The sequence below is a fragment of the Primulina eburnea genome, chromosome 18 (genome assembly GCF_022965805.1).
Source record: "Primulina eburnea isolate SZY01 chromosome 18, ASM2296580v1, whole genome shotgun sequence".
NCBI classification, from domain to species: Eukaryota; Viridiplantae; Streptophyta; class Magnoliopsida; order Lamiales; family Gesneriaceae; genus Primulina; species Primulina eburnea.
Genome location: NC_133118.1, coordinates 32,476,592 through 32,496,323, shown reverse-complemented (window position 1 = coordinate 32,496,323; position 19,732 = coordinate 32,476,592). Strand labels below are relative to the sequence as shown.

Genomic DNA, 19,732 nt, shown 5'->3' with positions numbered 1-19,732 from the left:
GTGAGACGGTCTCACATATCGTATTTTGTGAGACATACATCTTATTTGAGTAATCCATGAAAAATTATCACTTTTTATACTAAGAATATTATTTTTTATTGTTAATATCGGTAGGTTTGATCTGTCTTACAGATAAAGATTCGTGAGACCGTCTCAAGAGCCTTACTCGTAGTAGTCACCCCACATGTCGCATTCTTTTTCTTCAATGAATTTATTAATTGATTTGAACCTTTCGCTACAAGCTTCAATGTATTAATTTTGTTTCCTTCTAGACATACTTTTATTTTAAAAAACAATAAAAGTAAAGGGAGCTATATAATTATAAAAGTGAAAGATGAAAACAAACACTAAACAAAATCTCGTTGGTATGAAAAACTATCAAATTCGAGCTTATAGACTCAACATCTATGTTACGTTGAAATAATAACTAAAATTGAAATGAAAAAAAAAATGAAACAAATATAACAATCTGAAATTTAAATTAAATGCAGTTTTCTCGAGTTTTAATTAATTTTAAGTTTTTTTTATAAAAAAATATAATAGCTAAGAATTTTGTCCACATCTCAGGTTTGAAAAGTCTAGCGTAATTAATATTTATGGATGTTGGCCTTTTTTCAAAATTGTTGCGACCCCGAGTTATTGTTCATTTGCCTGATTTTATTTTCTTCCTCTTTGGGGGCAGCATTTTTGTTCGTCGGCTCGTGAGATGCGACGATAAATTGAAATATAATAATAACAAATGTATTTTTTTTTTTTTGAAATCCGATTATTGCAAAACTCAAATCAAACATAAAACGAAGAAAAAAATTGAAACTCATTGTTCGTATTAAAGATGACAAAAACTTGTGTGAGACGATCTCATGTGTCGTATATTTGAGATGGTCTCACGGGTCCTATTTGTGAGACGAATTTCTTATTTGGATCATCAATGAAAAAATATTACTTTTTATGTTAAGAGTATGAGTGAGTCTCATGTACGTCTCACGGATCATAATCTGTGAGACGGGTCAACCCTATCCATATTCACAATAAAAAGTAATACTTTTAGTATAAAAAGTAATACTTTTTCATGGGTGACCCAAATAAAAGATCCGTCTCACAAATATGATTCGTGAGATCGTCTCACATAAGTTTTTGCCTAAGAGTATTACTTTTTATCGTGAATATCGTTAGGTGAGACAGTCTCACATAAAACTCACTCTTAAAAGATATCAAATTTATATATAATGAAGCTTATGTTTGGATAATTACAATATCTTTACAAAATATATTAGATTGCCATATAAAACACATAAAATGGAAATATATAATTTTAATTTTTTTTTACAAATAACATACAAATTTGGGAATTTATTTTTCCCAAGTAAAATAAAATAAAAAATCGAGTAGTCAGTCGCTGGCTATCATGTCGACCATATGACTTTTCTTCTGCTTACAGATATTTTTTCATATTTGATAAAATGAGCATGTGCAAAATTTAATTCACCACTTTAAAACCAAAATGGACCACTTTTATAATTCCAAAATTCATTTAAAGATAAATTAAATGATCGGACCACTCTCCCATAATAATAATAAATAAATAAAAATTTATTTTTCTTTATGCCTACTGTATAAACTTCGAGTAATTATATTATTAATGTAAACAAAATTGATTACTCCTCAACGACTGAAATGTTTATCTGATAAAATGTTGATAGGAAAAATTTTGTCGTTATTATTAAAATTTACATTTTCATAAAAAAAAAATTTAAAAGTTTAAATATCTTGTGATTTTTTTAATATTAGAAATTTTAGGTGAGATATTATAACATGTAAAATATCTTAAAGAAGATATCGTAAAATAAGAATATTTTATATATAAATAATTAATTGAACTATTCTACTCAAATTAAAAACTGTTATATATCATGATTTGATCGTGTCGCCAACTTCTCAATAAATATTGTATTAAAAAATAATTAATAGAGTAAAAAGTAGAGCCAGGTTTTGTAAATAATGATGCAATACCTAATCTCATAAATAAAATTCTTAATTATGTAAAACTTTCTTGATTATCTTTTAATTTCATGCTTGAGTCACGTAATTGTGATACACAACTACGAAATTTGGTAAGATGTACTTATCATCTATATACCAAAATACAATATTTAATTTTTTTGATTTTTGTCTACTTTAGGTTTATTTTGTGCTACTTATGGACAAATACCTTGTTCTTGACAAATGCGAAAACTCTATTTTTTATGATAAGAGAATTCACGACCGTTATTTTTTTATATATACATGGTCGTCTTCATAAAATTGGAAGACCCTAATCTAACTTTTAGAGAAGTATGTCTCTTGTGAGACGGTCTTACGAATCTTTATTTGTGAGACGGATCAACTATACCGATATTCACAATAAAAGGTAATACTCTTCGCATAAAAAGTAATATTTTTTCATGGATGACCGAAATAAGAGATATATCTCACAAAATACGACCAACGGAACCGTCTCACACAAGTTTTTATCTTTTGGTTTTGTGATGACCATGCAACATGCAATATGGGAATGCACCAATTGTGGAAGAAATTCACGCAGAAATTCATCAATCCCCAATTGCAATTTAAAGACAACCGAAATCACTCCATTATAGCATGAATCTCGAGTATGTACCTTGAACCAAGAAGAGACCACGTTCATTCGGGAGAGATAAGTGCAATCATCCATTTGATTAGCCATCAGCGTCATTCGTGGAGCGACTCCAGAGCTTACCTTGTAAGCTGATTTTTCGTGCCTATAAATAGGAGGACTCCTCATTCAGAACTTGCACTCCCAAATTTCGAAATCCTCTCTAGTATCACCGTATTCTCGAAGCTTTTTGCCTTCTAGTAACAAAGCTCTGCCGCAATCTCACCATTCACGTTTCCTTGAGCAGTCAGAATACTGTAAGTGGGTTTTTGCTACTACTTCAATTGGCATAATATATTTCGAAAATAGCTATGACTTTGAAAATTATATCGGCATGATATATTCGTTCTGCTTCGTATGTAACCTTTTTTTTTTTTGGAATTTTCGTTTATTGAAAGCATGTTGAGTATTTGTAAAAGTCACTGTAATGATTCAATTTAGAAATGGTAAAGGAAATTCCAAACTTTGAAATCTTTGTTTAGGCCCTGATGCGGTGGGTTATAATAACCGTTCCTTTGGCCTCGCCCCTTAGAGGAGTAACATATAGGGGACTGATCAGTTAAAAACCATAGAAAATGAGATGATTTCATTGTTGTATCCGTTTTTTTTTTTGTATCTGATTCGACATGCTAAATATTGAAATTGTGATAATTCGTGTATATGTATAACCTCGATATTTTTCATGCACGATTGGCCCCCCATTTACTGAGTATTTTCCCCAAAATACTCACCCCTTACTTTCCCACCCAGATAAGAATGAGAATCAAATTGAGGATGAGGAGCAAGAATACTTTTGGGGATGGTGAAGAAGCAGTCTAATTCGTGACCGATTGATTATTCAGTCTTATGTTTTCAGTATTTCGTATTTACGCTTCCGCATGTTTCTTTTTCTTTCTGAGTTGTAAAGACGTTGAACTTTTGGGAAATTTATGATAATAAACTGGTTCGGTATATGCTGTACTACGAGGCTAGTTGTCTTGCAATTATGTGATTGCGAGATAACGCCGGTGTCGACTAACCCCGGTCTCGGGGCGTGACAGGTTTGATATACATTTATATATCAATACACAAACACAATATTTGTTGAATAATGCTAAATATTTAGTCATTTGTAATAACATTTTGATAAATTAAATTTTTCGTGCGATAAGAATTATAGATATATTTGGTTGTGTATACTTCGAAAGAAATTGTCTAGATTTCAAATATCAAAACACAATATCTTACAACATATGAATGAAGGGTCCGGGCATTTTTGGACCAAGATAATCGATGCACATTGTTAATACGTGCAAGACAAGTTTGGGATTCCAATATATCTGACAATGAATGACTCTTGTCACTATTTTATATATACGAATAAAAAATGCACACACATTGTATATATTGTTATTATTATTAATTTGATCAAATAATATTAAACAATTAATACAAAATTATGTGGTGTTAGTGTATTAAAGTCAACTTCTGAAAGAGATTCTCGAAAGATTAGGATAAGTAAAAGATTCCAGGAGAGATTCCCGAAAGATTATGATAAGTAAAAAGATTAAACTTCCAGAATACTAATAAAATATACACACGCGTGTATGTGTTATTAATATTTTTAATTTGATCAAATAATATTAAATAATTAACATGAAATTATTTTTAATTAAGAAGAGTTGTTCGATTTAAAAAGAAAGTTTTGTTTATATTTTTTCTATGTAAAATATAGATCGATTTAAGTAGGTTTTTAGTAGGGTAAGAAGATTAATTATGAAATTAAATATTTTAATGTTCTTTAAGATAATTATTCTAATGGTCTCATAATTATATTTTTTTATTTTATGTAAAGACAAAAACTTATGTGAGACTGTTACACAAATATCTTATTTGATCATCATGAAAAAATATCACTTCCTACGTTAAGGGTTATTTTTTATTGTGAATATTATAAATAAGGATTCGATTGATCGTATAACGAGATATACTCTTTGCTGAACATTTCTTCAAACTATTTCTTATTTTACGTAAAAAAATCAAAACAAAATTTACCTAGATTCAAACAAGAGATTGGTTTCGTAGAATTGGCTCGGAGATCGCTTCGTCTTCTTCCTCCAGCATAACTTCTATGAGTTCTATGAGTCCGCCGCCGGAGGATGCTTGGGTCGATACCTACCGCAAGTTTCTCCTTCAGTGGCCAGCTTTTTCCTCGACTACCTGGGTAAACCTATTTGTTTCCTCTTATTTACTTGCGGATTGTTTTAACTTGTTGTTTTTGAAGTCAAGTGGTATTATGAAACAAGGCATCTTAACTGTCCGAAAAGTGAAAATTGAAGGCTAAAATTGATTTATCAATTGCCTTGAGTATGGCCATTCTCTGGAATATGCTTATGAATGATAATTTTTTTATAGAAATGACGAATTCTCTGAAAAGCCAATGCTTTTTTTTTTTGTTTCCTGCAACAACCATCTAACATTGAGTACTTTTTCGAAAATTTAGCAGTTGTTTTATTTAGTTGAGTCTTTGAGCCTCTTGCTTTTATTACTTCAGTTTACATGCACTTGTACTTAATTTGTAGTTAGAACTGGGCTAGAGGGGCCTGGATTAAAACTCTTAGATATCCTCTCTCAAATTTGCTACCCCCTGAGAAATTGTGATGGCAAACAAACACCACTTCAGCTATGAGGATTCTAGCTTTCTTGTGATCTTTCAAAGATTTTGTTTCTATAAGCTTTATTATATAAGTTAGCCTAAGGAGTGTTTGCTGGCTGCTGCTAGTATCGACTCGTCATATATACACAGGTACAGAAGTCTCATCGAGAGAGCCCTGAAAGCTAGACTAGTGTGTGGAAGTCGTCATATGAATCGATCTGTGAGCTTTGAGTACATGAACCGCCAGCTGGTGTGGAATGAATTCTCGGTGATGTCCCGCTCTCCTTATTCCATTCTGTTAAAAAAAGGAAAAAAAATACTGTTTTAACGAATCAATATACAATATGCTTCTCCATAATCCCTCTCTACCTTTTATATGGAATTCGCTGGTAGTTTTTCACTCAGATTATGTATTTTAACTAATTTATGAAGGATTTATGAATTATGTTTAATGGTGCACTTTATTGTACTGTTTTTAATTGTTTCATTATAACGTTGGAATCTCAAGAAAAATGGTCATTTGTGGATTGTAACTGCAAAAAGATTTTAATTAGCTTTGTTGTATCATATTTTACGTAGATAAAACATGATTTGTTTATTGATGGGTTTTTCCGATCATATGAATCAATTGAGTGTAGATATGCTAGGAACATCTGTCTCCTTCACGTTGGCTATAGCCTTTAATATTTACATACTGAAGCGTGAAATATCATGCAGGAAATGTTGTTGCTTCTTCCGCTACTCAATTCATCGTCTGTTAAATATTTTCTCCGTCCATTCTCAAAGGATAAATCATCAAGTTTAGAGAGGGATGAAGCTCTATGCTCCATTTACCAGGCCACCCCAACCACCCCATTTTTAGCTCTCCCATGTCAGCACAGGTAGGTTGATTTTGTTAAAGATTTTTTTCAAGTATATGTCACCATCTCTCGCAGAGACCACCCTTCTTAGGGAACACTACGTTATGTTTGTTACCATCTAGGCACTGTTTCATCACTATCCACATTTTTTGCTCTTGCTTTCTGGTGAGGGATACATCATCTTACTATTTCCTTCACATGGTAGAAGTGAGCCATTACAGAATATAAGCTGAATGTTAAAAAAAAAAGCATAGTGATTTGCTAATTTCTAAATGCAATGCTCAGAATCTCAGAAAACCACTGCTTCAATCATGTCTAATAACTGCAACTTCTTGTTTTCTTTGTCACTTGGGACTATGGAGTTGTAATACTTGTGGTTATTTGTGAGATTTTGTATTAAGTTGGACACATACACTTCGATCTCTTTCAGATCCCTTCGTTTTTACCACTCAAATCCATGCCAATGTGATCACTGTTTCCATTCTGGCTATCTAACCTGCTTATAGATCTTCTGTTTTTTTTGCTAAAACTCTTATGCTAATATAATCTTGCGGATAGGTACTGCTACTACTGTCTACGAACTCGCTGCTCTGCTTCTTCGGCCTTTCGGTGCTCTAGTTGCAACGAACTTGTTATTGCTATAGCGGCATGGGGTTACTGTCAACAAAACTACTAAGAATTCCCAGTAATTATTACTCAAGGTTAACGAAATATCAAATATTACCACAACTAAAAATGCTCCTTCAAAAATACCAGAAATTTCAGTTGTGTGCCCCAACCTCTTGTCAGCATTTGGTAGTTGGAAACTCCAACTCTTTACCTGCAATTGCAGCTGCAGAAGATGATTAAACCGTGAAATACACTGTCTACAAAACGTGTTTTTTTGCCATTGTATACAACTTGTGGGCTTTTTTCTTCCTGAAGTTGGAAATGAAATGACAACAAAAAGAATCCAAATTCAATGATGGATCATGATACATATACATGTTTTCCCATGATTTCGATTCGTCCCATGTGTGTTACATGTCCATTATCGGGAAAAAAAACCAAGCATCTTTTTTGTATCCGAAACATGTGGCGTGTCCTATGAATTCCTATTCGTGAAAAACGATTCAATCCCATTATGCTCGTGGATTTGTGGTCAACTTCTTCTTTTGTTTGAGATACCATTGTGCCAAGATAAATTCATCATTACATCACATATCATATTGGGCTGAAACATGTAACATGTCCTATGTATTCCTTAATCTTTACAAGACTCCCCTAATTATTTTATATTTTTTTTTCTAAAAAATAATTATTCCATACGACCCCAAAAGTTATTCAGAATGCGTCGTTTACAATCACACGATTTAAAACGACAAGCCTTCTCGTAGCACAGTATAAACCAAACCAGTTTATATCATAAATTCAAACGAAATAAACAATTGTCTTTTACATCCGAAAATCAACAAATGACAGAATTAAGTGCGGAAACGTCTTACAACTTATTAAATCATAAATTCGAACTATACTACTACTAGTACTGGTCGCGTGGATCACCATCCCCAAAACTGTTCGGACTCTTCGTCCTCAACCTGTTCTTCGGACGACTTATCTGGGAAGGTTGTAAGGGGTGAGTATTTGGGAATACTCAGCAAGTGGGGGATATCGAGCACAATATAAATCAACATGTAAAATTTCGAATTTAATCATATGACTTGCATAACATTTTCGTACCACATGCATAAACATATATCAAGCACTGCAATTTATCGACCTTCTATGGTTTACTGACGTCAGTCCCTAATTTTTACTCCTCTAAGGGGGCGAGGCCGTATAGCGGTTATGTCCCCCACCGCGTAAGGGTACGTCATGGTTGGGATTCCCACCCATATACGGTTGACTCCTCACAGTGCGTTTAAAATCGTATGACAATGCAAGAAGTAGAAGAAAATTGTACTCGACTATTTATTTATTTTCTTTTAAAAATTTCGAAAAATCACCCATGCATAAACCGAAATTTTGATTATTTAAAATAGCCCACTTACTGTATATTTTGGTGCTAAAAATGTGGAGTGTACGGCTTAGATTGTATCCTTCGCTTTCCTCGTCCGGGCAGCGCTTTGGTTCGATTGCTCGACTATCTTCGGGACGATTTTCGGGCAGAGCTTCGCTAGGACAGTTGCTGGAATTTTCGAAATTCTGCAGCAAGGTTTCTCGAAAATGTTGAGGTAGGGAGGCTAGGTATGGTGCACTATTTATAGGGGATGAGAATGAGGCTAATTATGGTGGCTAAATCATGCTCAAATCTCACAAGATTAGACTCAAATTCCCTTGCCAAAAATCCGAAAATCAGCTCCCTAAAACCGAGATTTATTCTTGATCTCATTGCCCTTCATATTTTCGAAAATATGGGGGGCTAGGGTAAGGATCTTTCTTTGTGCACAAGTTTTATGATTATCTCCCAATCTTGCAATATTCTCCCAAAAATTTCGAGATATGCTTACCTTGTTCATGCATGGATATATTCTTGTATCAATATGTCATTGCCTCTCCAATTTTCGAGAATCAGGCCACACTCCATCATGCATGAAATTATTTACTTTCCTTAGCTCTTGTATTTCCCCTCCCTCAATTTCGAATTTTGCATGTGCAAGTGTAGATATTATTGGCTTAATAATAAAGATTCCAATTAACTAAATTTCAGTATTCAAATCTTATTCTAGTACAAGGATATTAATTAAATGGGTAAAAATCCGGTTTTTACAGAATCTACACAACCTTTTGCAAGGGGTTAGACAACTCTTTGGAAACAACACAATTGTTTCATGATGTGTTTTCATGAAAGGATGCATTGTTTCATGAAGATTCGCGTCCGTTCTGAATCAATGTTTCATTTATATAAATATGACATCATTAGTTCAAGAAAAGAAAGCGTTGCAAACGTGCCTTGAAGTTCATTCACATATTTTCGAAATATTCTCACAACATGTATATATTATATGAAAGAAGCTTGTGGAGGTGGGAGGGTCTCTTCCATAAATAGGGCGAGAAAAAAGATAAAATTCCAAAAACTTTGGCTTCGATCGTCTTTCGTCTGAGCTTTCTAGTTGGCATGGATGATCTAAGTTAGATTTGCTTCAACTATGGGACTTTCAAAGTGATTCTCGACCGGAGAATTCTGGCGTATTAAGGAGGAATGTCATTATTAACATATATTTATGCTTATCAAAATAATGGAAATCTAAATCGAATTATTATGGAACCTATCATGCACCGTTTTCCCCTACCCAATATTATTACGAGAGAACATATTTTATTTATTATGTTTAAAAGGGAGGAATCCAATGAAAGAAGCCGACGCCCCCATTTGATTCGAATTTTTAAAAATGCAAATTCGGACATAAAAATTTAAAAAAAAAAGAAACTGATTTGTGTCAAATCTAACTTAAAAGCAAGTTCACATGAAATTTTAACACAAAAACTCTTGTGAGACGGTCTCACGGATTAATTTCATGGGTCGAATCTCTTACTTGAGTCATCCATGAAAATTATTACTCTTTATGCTAAAAATATTACTTTTTATTTTGAATATTAATAGGGTAGACCCGTCTCACAGATAAAAATTCGTGAGACCGTCTCACAAGAGACCTACTCAACATTTATATATGAATAACGGTAACATATTATTATTATTCAAATAATGGAATTTAAATGAAATAATATGTATTTTTAGAGGAATAATGAAAAAATCGATTTATTTTTTTCACAATTAATATGTCAAAAATTTTGAGGGGGAAATATTTAAAATTTTAAGTCTGGAATCCAACATATATATTACTGGGGAAATTTCTTCATGGAGGAGACTAAATTCATAATGGGAGTGGCTGGTGGGTCAGACCAAAAAGAATGTTACATTTTCCTTACAATAGTACAATTATAAGTTAATAATAATGCACTAAGTACTATAATATAAAAAAAATACAACTTTAAAATTGTAATAATTAAAATAATCTCAAAATCCCCTTTAAAGATTATTCCCTCTCAATTTAAAAATATACACAGTAGATTGGCAACAACGAAACTTTATTGTTGTTTGTTTAATTTTGTAAGGTCAACAAGAAAACGACTCCCAACGACATAGAAAACTATAAAGCTAAGCTTTTTTCTTCATTTAATTACTCAAACCTAATCTAAACTCCATTTCATTTCAAAACTTCTCTACTTAATTATGATCTTTTTTACTACCTAATGATACGAAATTAAATTCTCTTCGTGAGACACACAATCACAAGCCACTCACGCTTCGATGCTATTCACAACGGTGTCCGAGTTGATGTGGGTATGTTAGTATTTACATGAGTTCGAACATGTCACTCAGAGTTTGCCTAATGTGATTTACTTGACTAGCATGATTTGTATACTACTGTGTTAGTACGAGAGTTTAATTATCCGGCATGTACAGACGGTTGAGACTGCGAATTCCATCGTCGTGAACAAAATATTAATAAATCATCGTAAATTTTGAAAATAACTAAATAATTATGCTTCAATAATTATTTAAATTAATATCAAAGAATTTCATGTTTTATTTGGATCGATGAATTTGATGTTAAGCATTTCAAATTTCAAATCTCAAACAAATTTTTTTTTTGAGTCATGGTGGATTTCAAATTCATACTTTTTTCAAATACTATCTCAAATCCAAATTTTCGTTAATCCAAACGCAAACTTGTAGAAAATCATATCTAAAGTTCTTAATTTTAAGAGTATGTTTCTTGTGAGACGCTCTCACGAATCTTTATCTCTGAGACGGGTCAATCCTACCGATATTCACAATAAAAAGTAATACTTTTTAATGGATGACTCAAATAAAAGATTTGTCTCACAAAATATGACCCGTGAGACCGTCTGCCACAAGTTTTTGCCTAATTTTAATAAAATGTCTATTTTTTTTATACAAAATTTAATTAGCAACAAAAAACATGTCAAATAAAAAGTACTTTGCCTTCAGAAAAAAAATGAGGAAGTAACTAAATTTTTTTTGTATATGCATGCGTGCACATACACACATATATATACGAAAAATTGTAAGAAACTCGAAAATTTGGATAAACCTAAATTGAGAGAGTGAGACGATCGACATCTTTCTACTCGATTAATCAAAGTCCTTAGAATCTCTCGTTATTATCAAAGAACGATGTTCCGTGGGAAGAATAAATTCTGTAATTTGCTCAAAGTAATAATCTTTTCTACATATATGGAAATGTTTTATCGTTGTTACTTTACTAAACTTATGGGATTGTTACATATATACCATTTCCCCCGGATACAATTATTATTGAGATTAACAGTTTGATACAATTGTACGAATAAAATTATTTCTTTTATTTTAATTTGTTCTTATTACAACAATATGGTGTGTGCGACCCGGTTTTGGCAGAGACGGAGCCGGGAAATTCGATTAAGAGAGGCGAAAATAACTTTTTATCGGATGAATCATTTTTTTAAAAAAAATTTGTTATTGCGAATCTCGAAGGTAACATATCATAGATGAGATAAAGTCGAGGAGGGGCGGCGGGTGCAACCACGGCTCCATCCCTTACCCCGTGGGATTCGAACTCCGGCCTCTCTAACAGTGGAGACGGAGAGAGGATTATATATATGGAATTTAAGATTTTTCATTGAAGTAATTTGTTGATAAAACATTATATTATACATGAATCTAAGCATAAATTTAACCTATATCACTAGCAATTCATAGTTAGCACCCCAATTCAAGGAAATAAGCTCCACGGTCCTTTGTTTTTTGGCCTGAAAACACTCCCCATCAGCTTTTTCTGTCGCACTTTATGACAAAGTTAAAGCAAAAATATATAAAAAGACAACATATATATAATAAATTGACTAATAAAATAAATAAAATCAAAAAAATAAAGATTGAAGGGTGAGGAAACAAACAAAAGGCTTCCCCAACCCCACAAGTATAAAATACTCTTATTTGATAAAGACATGAGGTTTCTTCAACCTCTTCTGAGAAAGCATACCAAAATTCTGAAGCTTCAAACAAAGGCTCGTTTTGGTGCCAAAACAAAGAAGATGTCAGAGAGATGGAGAGAGAAAAATAATAGATAGATTTTGAAGAAGAAGAAAACAACAAAGAGAGTGCTAGGTTAAGAAAAAGGGTTTCATTTTCTTTTAAAAATTTGAAGAATTTTGGTTAGTTTTGGTGGTGAGTTTTGCTAGTTTTTAGTGACAAATGATGGCCGGAAACCCTAGCTGGTGGAGCATGAATGGCATGCATCCACAGTTTTCTCAGTTTGTATATGGCTCTAATATTTCCTCAGTTTCTTCCAACCCTTCTGAATCTGATAATCATCCTGCAGAACAAGATTTTCCTGTTAGGTCTTGGAGCCAACTTCTTCTGTAAATTTCTCTACTTCTCTTTTTACACGAACAATTGAATAAATTTGTTAAATATCGATCTCTAAGTTCTGTGGATGTATAACGTATATCGATTCGCAGAATCTTATTCTTTAATTACTAATTAGCTAGTACTTCTTAGCTGGTATCAGCTTATCCTATTTGCACACACATGTTTTTAAATCTGTTTAGCTTTAACAGCTTTTTCATGTTAATCTTAGCAGCCTTATTATACAATTTTTAATATATGTATCCATGCTTCTTGGCTGTAGTACATATCTAAGAACAAATTGTTTAATTTTTACTGGTATATCTATATGTATGTATTGATGATATTACTTGTTAACTCCGGTGACTTTATGTATTTTGAACATGGTCAGCGGTGGATTATCTGGAAATGAAGAGGAAAACAGGTTTGCTGGAAGTCTTTTTCAGCAGCAAAAGAAGTTGGAGAATTGGGAAGACCAGGTTTTGAATTTGAACCCAACTTTTTCAAGGGATTGTGCTATTAATCTTGATGTGAAGCAAGAAGTTTCTCAAGCCAACAGTTGCCATCTTTTTCCTGGGCATCTAGATTATGATCATTTTCAGGCCAATAATTCACAGACATCAAATTCTAGTTGGGCACATCATCAAGTCATGCCTGTTTCTTCTCCCACGTCTTGTATCACAAATTTGAGTAACAGCTTGTTGAATTTCTCCGGTGGGAAGGGGTCGGCAGCCACCACGGAGGGAAAGAATAATCGGCATAATCAAGAGCATTCATCTGAGGTAAGAAGTTAAGCAAGATGGATATACATACATACAGGTAGATACGCACACATGACTGAGACTCTGGAGAAACAACAACCTGATTACTAACCTTATGAATGTTTCTAAAAATATCAATTAACGAAAAACGTAAGGAATCCATAAGATCAACTCAGGATTATATTTAAAGTCTTTAGCTCGATTATTATGTCTGTGCAACCATTATGATGATGTGTTAATTATATAGATCAATCCTCTATTTCTGATCATAACTGGAGCGTGTGTATGAACACTTGGGGCAATAAATTGCGGAAAAAATAGTAGAAGAGATCTTTAATGTCCAAAGACTCGTTATTACCACATGAAAACACATAAAGTAACAAACTTTATGATTTTCTTTGCACGCTACTGTGATTTAATTATTAAACACATGCTTTACAAAGAACCCTTCAAAAAAATTTGTATTATTCTTACGCGAAAATATAGTTTTTTAGCTGTAAGATTCTCCTCCATGGCTTGTCTTCTTGATTGCTATTCTTTTATGTTTCCTTTGTCAAAAGTGCAACAGCACTGGGACTGGTGGGGTATCTAAGAAGGCTAGGGTTCAACAGTCTTCATCTCAACCAGCTTTGAAGGTCAGGAATCTCTCTCTTTCTCAAAAATACACCATCTGATTGCAATGGAACAATAATGGTTAAATTTTAATTCTTGGTAATTTCATTTATAGTACTTAATCCATCAGATTCTTGAGAAAAATACCGAACTCAAATTCTATGCAAATTTCACAAATTTTACACAGGTGAGAAAGGAGAAGTTAGGAGATAGAATTACAGCCCTCCACCAAATTGTTTCTCCATTTGGAAAGGTAAATGAAATCCCACCAACTTGTTTATATCTCTACTGTAAAAAAACTTATTATCATTTCATAACAACATTCATTTACTTTAAATGCTGTTAAATGAATACTAATCAAAACATATATAAAACTGTGCAAAATCCAAAAATCTGGTTTTATTAGCATAAGCCCATAAAGAAAACCAAATCACACTTACAAAAATAACCCAAAAATACCAAAAATATTCCTCTTTTCTTTAAACTTTATTTCTCTCCCCATCTAGGGTTGTCTTTTGAAATTAAAGTAGAGCTTTGATAAAAATAACTTTGGGGGGTGTTGTGGCATGTTTCTCTTTTGCAGACTGACACTGCCTCTGTCTTGTCAGAAGCCATTGGTTACATTAGATTCCTTCAGAGTCAAATTGAGGTAATATTATTTCGCTCTTTCCATTATTCCTCCTAATTATTCTTAATTTTAGCTAAAAAATATCAGTGAATGCATGTTGTTTCGTTTCAGCGAATTCTAGTACCAACCTTTCTTGGAACTATTTGCTTTTCTTTCATATTAGAATTAAATTGGAATGGTAACATCCCTTTGAACAGTTAAAAGTTTTAGAACAAATTATATAATCTATTTTCCTTTCCTTTTTTTTTGGGAAATACAGGCGCTAAGCTCTCCATATATGCGCAGTACTTCAGGAAATACCTCACAGCATTGTGCAAGTAATCTTAGAATGGTAACATATTTAATGATTCAGTTGAAATGACTATTTAATATATTTTCAAAAAATAAAATTCGTATTTGGACAATATTAAATCCGAATATATATAGATATTGTGGCCGGTGATGTTGCTCATATAAAAACATTTTTACACATTTTCCAATGCGAGACAAAGATTTTTCACACGCACAAATTTCACAGCACACGCTGTGTTGCTAAATAGGAATGGGAATGTCGAATAATGTGATTTTTTTTCCCGAATATAATAATATGATTTTCAAGAAAGTTGATTTCTTTTTCGCTAGGTTCAAGAAAGGAATTGTTTATTTCACGAAGAGCCTAGCCAGGTATGCTTTATTGGATCCATAAATTCCCTAATAAATAGGAATTTAATTAATTAATTATTAAATTAGTATATTATTTGTTCTAAAAGATAAAATTGTCTGTGAAAAAACAAGCATTTATTCTTTTTATGCTCCGGTTTACTTAGAACAATACGAAGATTATTGAAGTTCATTAATTTATTGACATAGACGAGTTCGTATATTTAAACTATGGTTTTTTACTAAAAGTATATTAATCTATTTTGCGACATTCAAAATTAGATTAATCGATTCCATTTACATACAGGAGTCACAAGACCGAGGAGGACTGAAGGATTTGAGAAGTAGAGGGCTTTGCCTGGTTCCCATCTCTTGCACTCAACATGTTGGAAATGACAATATCATCGGAGCCGATTACTGGGCCCCGCCGCCACCTGCTCTTGGCGGTGGCTTCTGACTGCCGGAAATGCATCGTCGAGTAGCACCCCTTTTGATTTTCTGTAACATCAGAAGCAGTCATTCTCCAAAACTCCTACGGCTCTGACTGATTCTGATGCTACAGCTAGCTGTGTTACTATCAATGTTTGTGTATTTTCTTGAAAATTAATTCACCTTATAAATAATCTGTTTAGCAGCTAACTTATTAAACATACATGCATGCATGTTTAATCTGCTAGCCTTTTCATGTACTAATTGTGTTTCAAAATTTTACGAATGAACCAAGTACGCATACCTGCATGTATGTCATGTGTTCTTAATTTGAATTATTTTTTTCCTTCACTAAATGTTTAGTGTGTGTGTGTGTGTGTGTGTGTATATATATGTATGTATGATCGTATATTCTGCAGGTGTTAAAGCCAAATTATCGAACTACTGAGTGAGTTGAAATTTATGGGAAATTAAAGATAATTAATATAATCAATGCACACCAATACTAAATATCAATGAATTCACGAAATAAATCTTTTATACCTTATTTTCCGAATGAAATTGTTTAGGAAGAAAATCGTTGCGTACGTACAAAGTGAATGTGTTAATTTATATATATTGCTTAAACTCTAAGCAATATTCTTCCATAAATATACCTAACACTCTTTACTCACCATTCAACTATTAAGTTTGTCCGTTGGGATTTCCATGGAAGCAGCTAGCAATTTTATGAATATATATATATATATAGTATATAATATATAGGAGTATATTGTTAAAAAAAAATTAATTACTTTTAAACATATTAATAAGTTCGGAATTTTGAGAATTATGTTGAAATGATTTATTTATTTAATTTATAAAAATAAAAGAAGTGGACGATCTATATATATCATTAGCTGTGAATTATAGAATTTCAAGAATAATATTGAATTCTTAAATTTATTAATAAAAAAATTTAATTTAATATATAGTTAGACAGTCCTCGTTGCACATTTTTGGGGGTGTCCAGGAAATTCTACTTTCTCAGGCGTGATTCTGCGATTTCCATTTTTCTCTCTGTCTGTGAATCTAAGTATTTCACAGCTAAGTTAGTTTACTATTTCTTGACGCAATCCTGACGGCATTATTTCATCATCCCACTCTTTAAATTTAAATTTTGGATTTTGTTTTTCACTTTGCTTTGTCTATACTATTTAATAATCCACTAGTTCTCCACTCGCTGAAAGGCTATTATTGCTAAGCAAATGCCATTTAGATTTATGTATAAATTAATGATAAACATAAGAAATTATATTTTGGAAGAGATATCAGTTTAAATCCCCAAAAATCATGTCCATTGCACTAAAATATCAAAAACTAAGACAAAAATATTGTCTTTAACATTTGAGATGAACATAAATTTGATAATTAATTCATATTGATTGAGACGACATCGAGTCATTTTGTTTAGCCAGATGGTATGGTTAAGAAAGCGGATAGGTAAGGTTGCTGATGGTTTGTAACACATCTAACATTAAGATCACATGTTTAGGACGAAGTATCAAGTTTGAGATCCAATTATTGTATCAATCCATCCAAACTCAACCAAAAAAGAAAAGAAAGTGGGTAGGGTCAATGGGAAAATAAAATTTGTGGGTAAGCAAAGGTCAACACAATCATCCATTCATCATCATATACTAAAATAACAATAAGATGGGGTTGTCATTTTTTGCTAGCTTTTCAAAAGGGCTCTTACATCATTGTTACATTTTTGTATTATGGTAAATGTAGAAAGTCAAATACATGTTAGGACATTGGGCAATGGTTAAAATTATATCTTTAGTATTAAATTAGAACTTAAGTCTAGAGTAAGTCTTTCATAAGACGGTCTCACGGATCTTATTCATGAGACGGATCAATCATGTCCATATTTACAATAAAAATTAATATATTTGACATAAAAAGTAACATTTTTTCGTGGGTGACTATTTGTTTCACAAAATTGACATGTGATTCAGTCTCACGGAAGTTTTTTTTGTTAAGTATTGTATTAAAAACCGAAAGTAACCATTTTTTAAAAAAAAGTTATTTATAATATTTAATTAAAATGACATATTATATCGGCTCCTTTCATGTTGAAGCCAAGGTGTAGGGCTAATTGGTCGGGCCAGTCCACTTTCATTATGGCAAAGAAAATATATTAAGAAAGGTCCAACAAAAACACAAAATTGGGCCTAAAGGATGGTTCAGTGTACGAATTTGGGCTCATATGCCCAAATTAAGCCCAACCCAACAAAATTTGTGGTTAATGATCACACACTTAGAGGTTGAGACACTCGTAATCAACTATAGAAAGTGAAGTGCTGGAAAATTTCAAGAAACAAAAAAATTTTCTAAATTTTTTAGCATAAAATCGAAAATGATTCGCTCGAATCACGGTTCTTTACGTGTTAGTAGACGTAAATGATAATGAATTAATCAGCTAGCTTTTTCAACATATTGTATCATTGAGCGACATAAATAAGATGCAACGAGTGTACGTCGATCGCTTGTTTTGCATTTATTGAACATACTAGACAAATAAATAACTAACTATCATGAACTTACATGCCATGAAAGGGGAAAAAAATTAGAAACACACGCCGAGAGCTTGCAAGATTGAAAATTCGAGATTCATTTGTTCTTAAGTGGACATATTTTGAGCTGGTGGAGGAGTGTTCATCGTCTGGTTTATGCGTTGCATTTCCATTTGAGCAAGGATTCCATTCCATCCTGCAAATAATACCCAAAAAATAGACGTTAGTTTTCCCATAAGTCGGTGCAGTGAAGAAATATAATGTCAAAATTTGAGAAGATGTTGGTAATATACTGATTTATACATGTCACACATATCATCTATATATATATATATATATATATATATATATATATATATATATATATATATATATATACCTTGTGAGGGATCGAGACCTCTGATCTTGAGCTCTCTATACTCTTGACAAAGAGAACAACATGCGCAAAAAATGTGAGAAATCACATCTTGATATGGAGCTTCTACTAGATGATATCTAGCCCTTAGTTTATTTCTGTACTTGGCCCCCATCAGCCATTGGGAACATAAAGCAGGCATCATTAACAGATATATGAAACTTCCCATCGGACAAGCTGCAATCATTCATTCCCTCAAGCTGTGTTAGATCATGATAAATAATCAAGAAATAAAGGATTGAGCTAAAAAAGTAGAATCTTGATCAGCTGCCCCAAAATACTATAAGAAGTTTGAAATGGCCAAGGAAAATAATCTGAAAGAATCTGTGTTTTCATGGTGAATCTTGATCATCTTTGAAACTCGGAGAAAGATTGAGCTAAAAAAGTAGAATCTTGATCAGCTGCCCCAGAATACTATAAGAAGTTTGAAATGGCCAAGGAAAATAAGAGCATGCATGTGAATTAAGCATTAGAATATGAGGGTTTACTGAGTTCTCCTTGATCCATGACTTCTGCTATCTGTCCGAATGTCACGCAGGGAAGAAATGCTGTCATGATAGCTGCACAAACAAGCCTTGCATGGTAAGTATCTAAAAAAGTGGAGCAAATGAACTTAAAAAGAATATTAATTATAGCTACCTATTAACAAGTAAGAAAAATGACTAAAATTACCATTAGTTTGATCAAGATGGCAATCGAACAATTGAGTGCTCCATGGGAGTCCAACGAATGCAGGTTGTCCCGCCTGATAATTTTGAGGATGAAAGGTCGGCTCCTGTTGAGGTGGGTTCTCCACTCTAACCATTTCCAACAATTTTCAAGCTTTGGATAATTATATTCAAGATCAAGCTGATCTTTAACTTGTTCATAATTTGTAATCTTTTTAATACATATATAGACACACACATACACACACACACAAAGGAAAGGGAAACTTACTAGTGGGCATTGGAAACTAGGAAAGGTCAATTATTTTACAACTGGAATTTCCAAATTCAACCACTATTTTTTTCTTCGTATAAACGCGTAAACGTACACAAACCTTGGAGGAAGATTTTGTCGTGACGTAAAGTCAAAATGTAATTAGCATATAAAGCCGATGCACACTGAATTATTTTGTAATTATATTT

At 32.6% G+C, this 19,732-nt stretch overlaps 4 protein-coding genes across 5 annotated transcripts in view; 3 read left to right on the top strand and 1 right to left on the bottom strand.

The window, feature by feature from the left end:
• Positions 1-337: 337 nt before the first annotated feature.
• Positions 338-19,732, top strand: part of LOC140820324 (homeobox-leucine zipper protein GLABRA 2-like) — a 43,580-nt gene continuing 24,185 nt past the window's right edge. The window contains exon 1 of the mRNA XM_073180670.1: positions 338-352. The gene's annotated coding sequence lies outside the window, so the exon portion shown is untranslated. The remainder of the gene's footprint in view (positions 353-19,732) is intronic.
• Positions 4,713-6,925, top strand: LOC140819857 (peroxisome biogenesis protein 2-like). Its single transcript, XM_073180101.1, has 4 exons — positions 4,713-4,874; positions 5,457-5,574; positions 6,024-6,187; positions 6,725-6,925. Exons 1-4 carry the CDS (start codon positions 4,810-4,812, stop codon positions 6,840-6,842), a joined length of 465 nt encoding a protein of 154 aa, XP_073036202.1. The 5' UTR covers positions 4,713-4,809; the 3' UTR covers positions 6,843-6,925.
• On the top strand, positions 12,146-15,869 carry LOC140819895 (transcription factor bHLH68-like). 2 transcript variants are annotated; one of them, XM_073180153.1, is made up of 8 exons: positions 12,146-12,574; positions 12,952-13,342; positions 13,882-13,956; positions 14,121-14,186; positions 14,517-14,582; positions 14,821-14,892; positions 15,183-15,224; positions 15,508-15,869. In XM_073180153.1, the coding sequence occupies exons 1-8, from the start codon at positions 12,408-12,410 to the stop codon at positions 15,655-15,657; spliced, it is 1,029 nt and encodes a 342-aa protein (XP_073036254.1). In that variant the 5' UTR covers positions 12,146-12,407; the 3' UTR covers positions 15,658-15,869. The 2 variants fall into 2 exon arrangements, with proteins under 2 accessions (XP_073036254.1, XP_073036255.1); XM_073180154.1 differs by lacking the exon at positions 15,183-15,224.
• LOC140819656 (protein PLANT CADMIUM RESISTANCE 8) lies at positions 18,147-19,483 on the bottom strand. Its single transcript, XM_073179831.1, has 4 exons — positions 19,275-19,483; positions 19,091-19,162; positions 18,567-18,779; positions 18,147-18,383 (listed from the first exon to the last, which is right to left on the bottom strand). The coding sequence occupies exons 1-4, from the start codon at positions 19,405-19,407 to the stop codon at positions 18,295-18,297; spliced, it is 507 nt and encodes a 168-aa protein (XP_073035932.1). The 5' UTR covers positions 19,408-19,483; the 3' UTR covers positions 18,147-18,294.

Coding starts and splice junctions, on each gene's coding strand:
- LOC140819857 (XM_073180101.1), top strand. CDS start 4,810: ATGCTTGGGTCGATACCTACCGCAAGTTTCTCCTTCAGTGGCCAGCTT. Junction 5,575..6,023: donor TGGTGTGGAATGAATTCTCG/GTGATGTCCCGC, acceptor AATATCATGCAG/GAAATGTTGTTGCTTCTTCC. Junction 6,188..6,724: donor GCTCTCCCATGTCAGCACAG/GTAGGTTGATTT, acceptor TCTTGCGGATAG/GTACTGCTACTACTGTCTAC.
- LOC140819895 (XM_073180153.1), top strand. CDS start 12,408: ATGATGGCCGGAAACCCTAGCTGGTGGAGCATGAATGGCATGCATCCA. Junction 14,187..14,516: donor TTGTTTCTCCATTTGGAAAG/GTAAATGAAATC, acceptor TCTCTTTTGCAG/ACTGACACTGCCTCTGTCTT. Junction 14,893..15,182: donor GTGCAAGTAATCTTAGAATG/GTAACATATTTA, acceptor CTTTTTCGCTAG/GTTCAAGAAAGGAATTGTTT.
- LOC140819656 (XM_073179831.1), bottom strand. CDS start 19,407: ATGGTTAGAGTGGAGAACCCACCTCAACAGGAGCCGACCTTTCATCCT. Junction 19,163..19,274: donor CCATCTTGATCAAACTAATG/GTAATTTTAGTC, acceptor TTGTTTGTGCAG/CTATCATGACAGCATTTCTT. Junction 18,384..18,566: donor AGGTCTCGATCCCTCACAAG/GTATATATATAT, acceptor TATTATTTGCAG/GATGGAATGGAATCCTTGCT.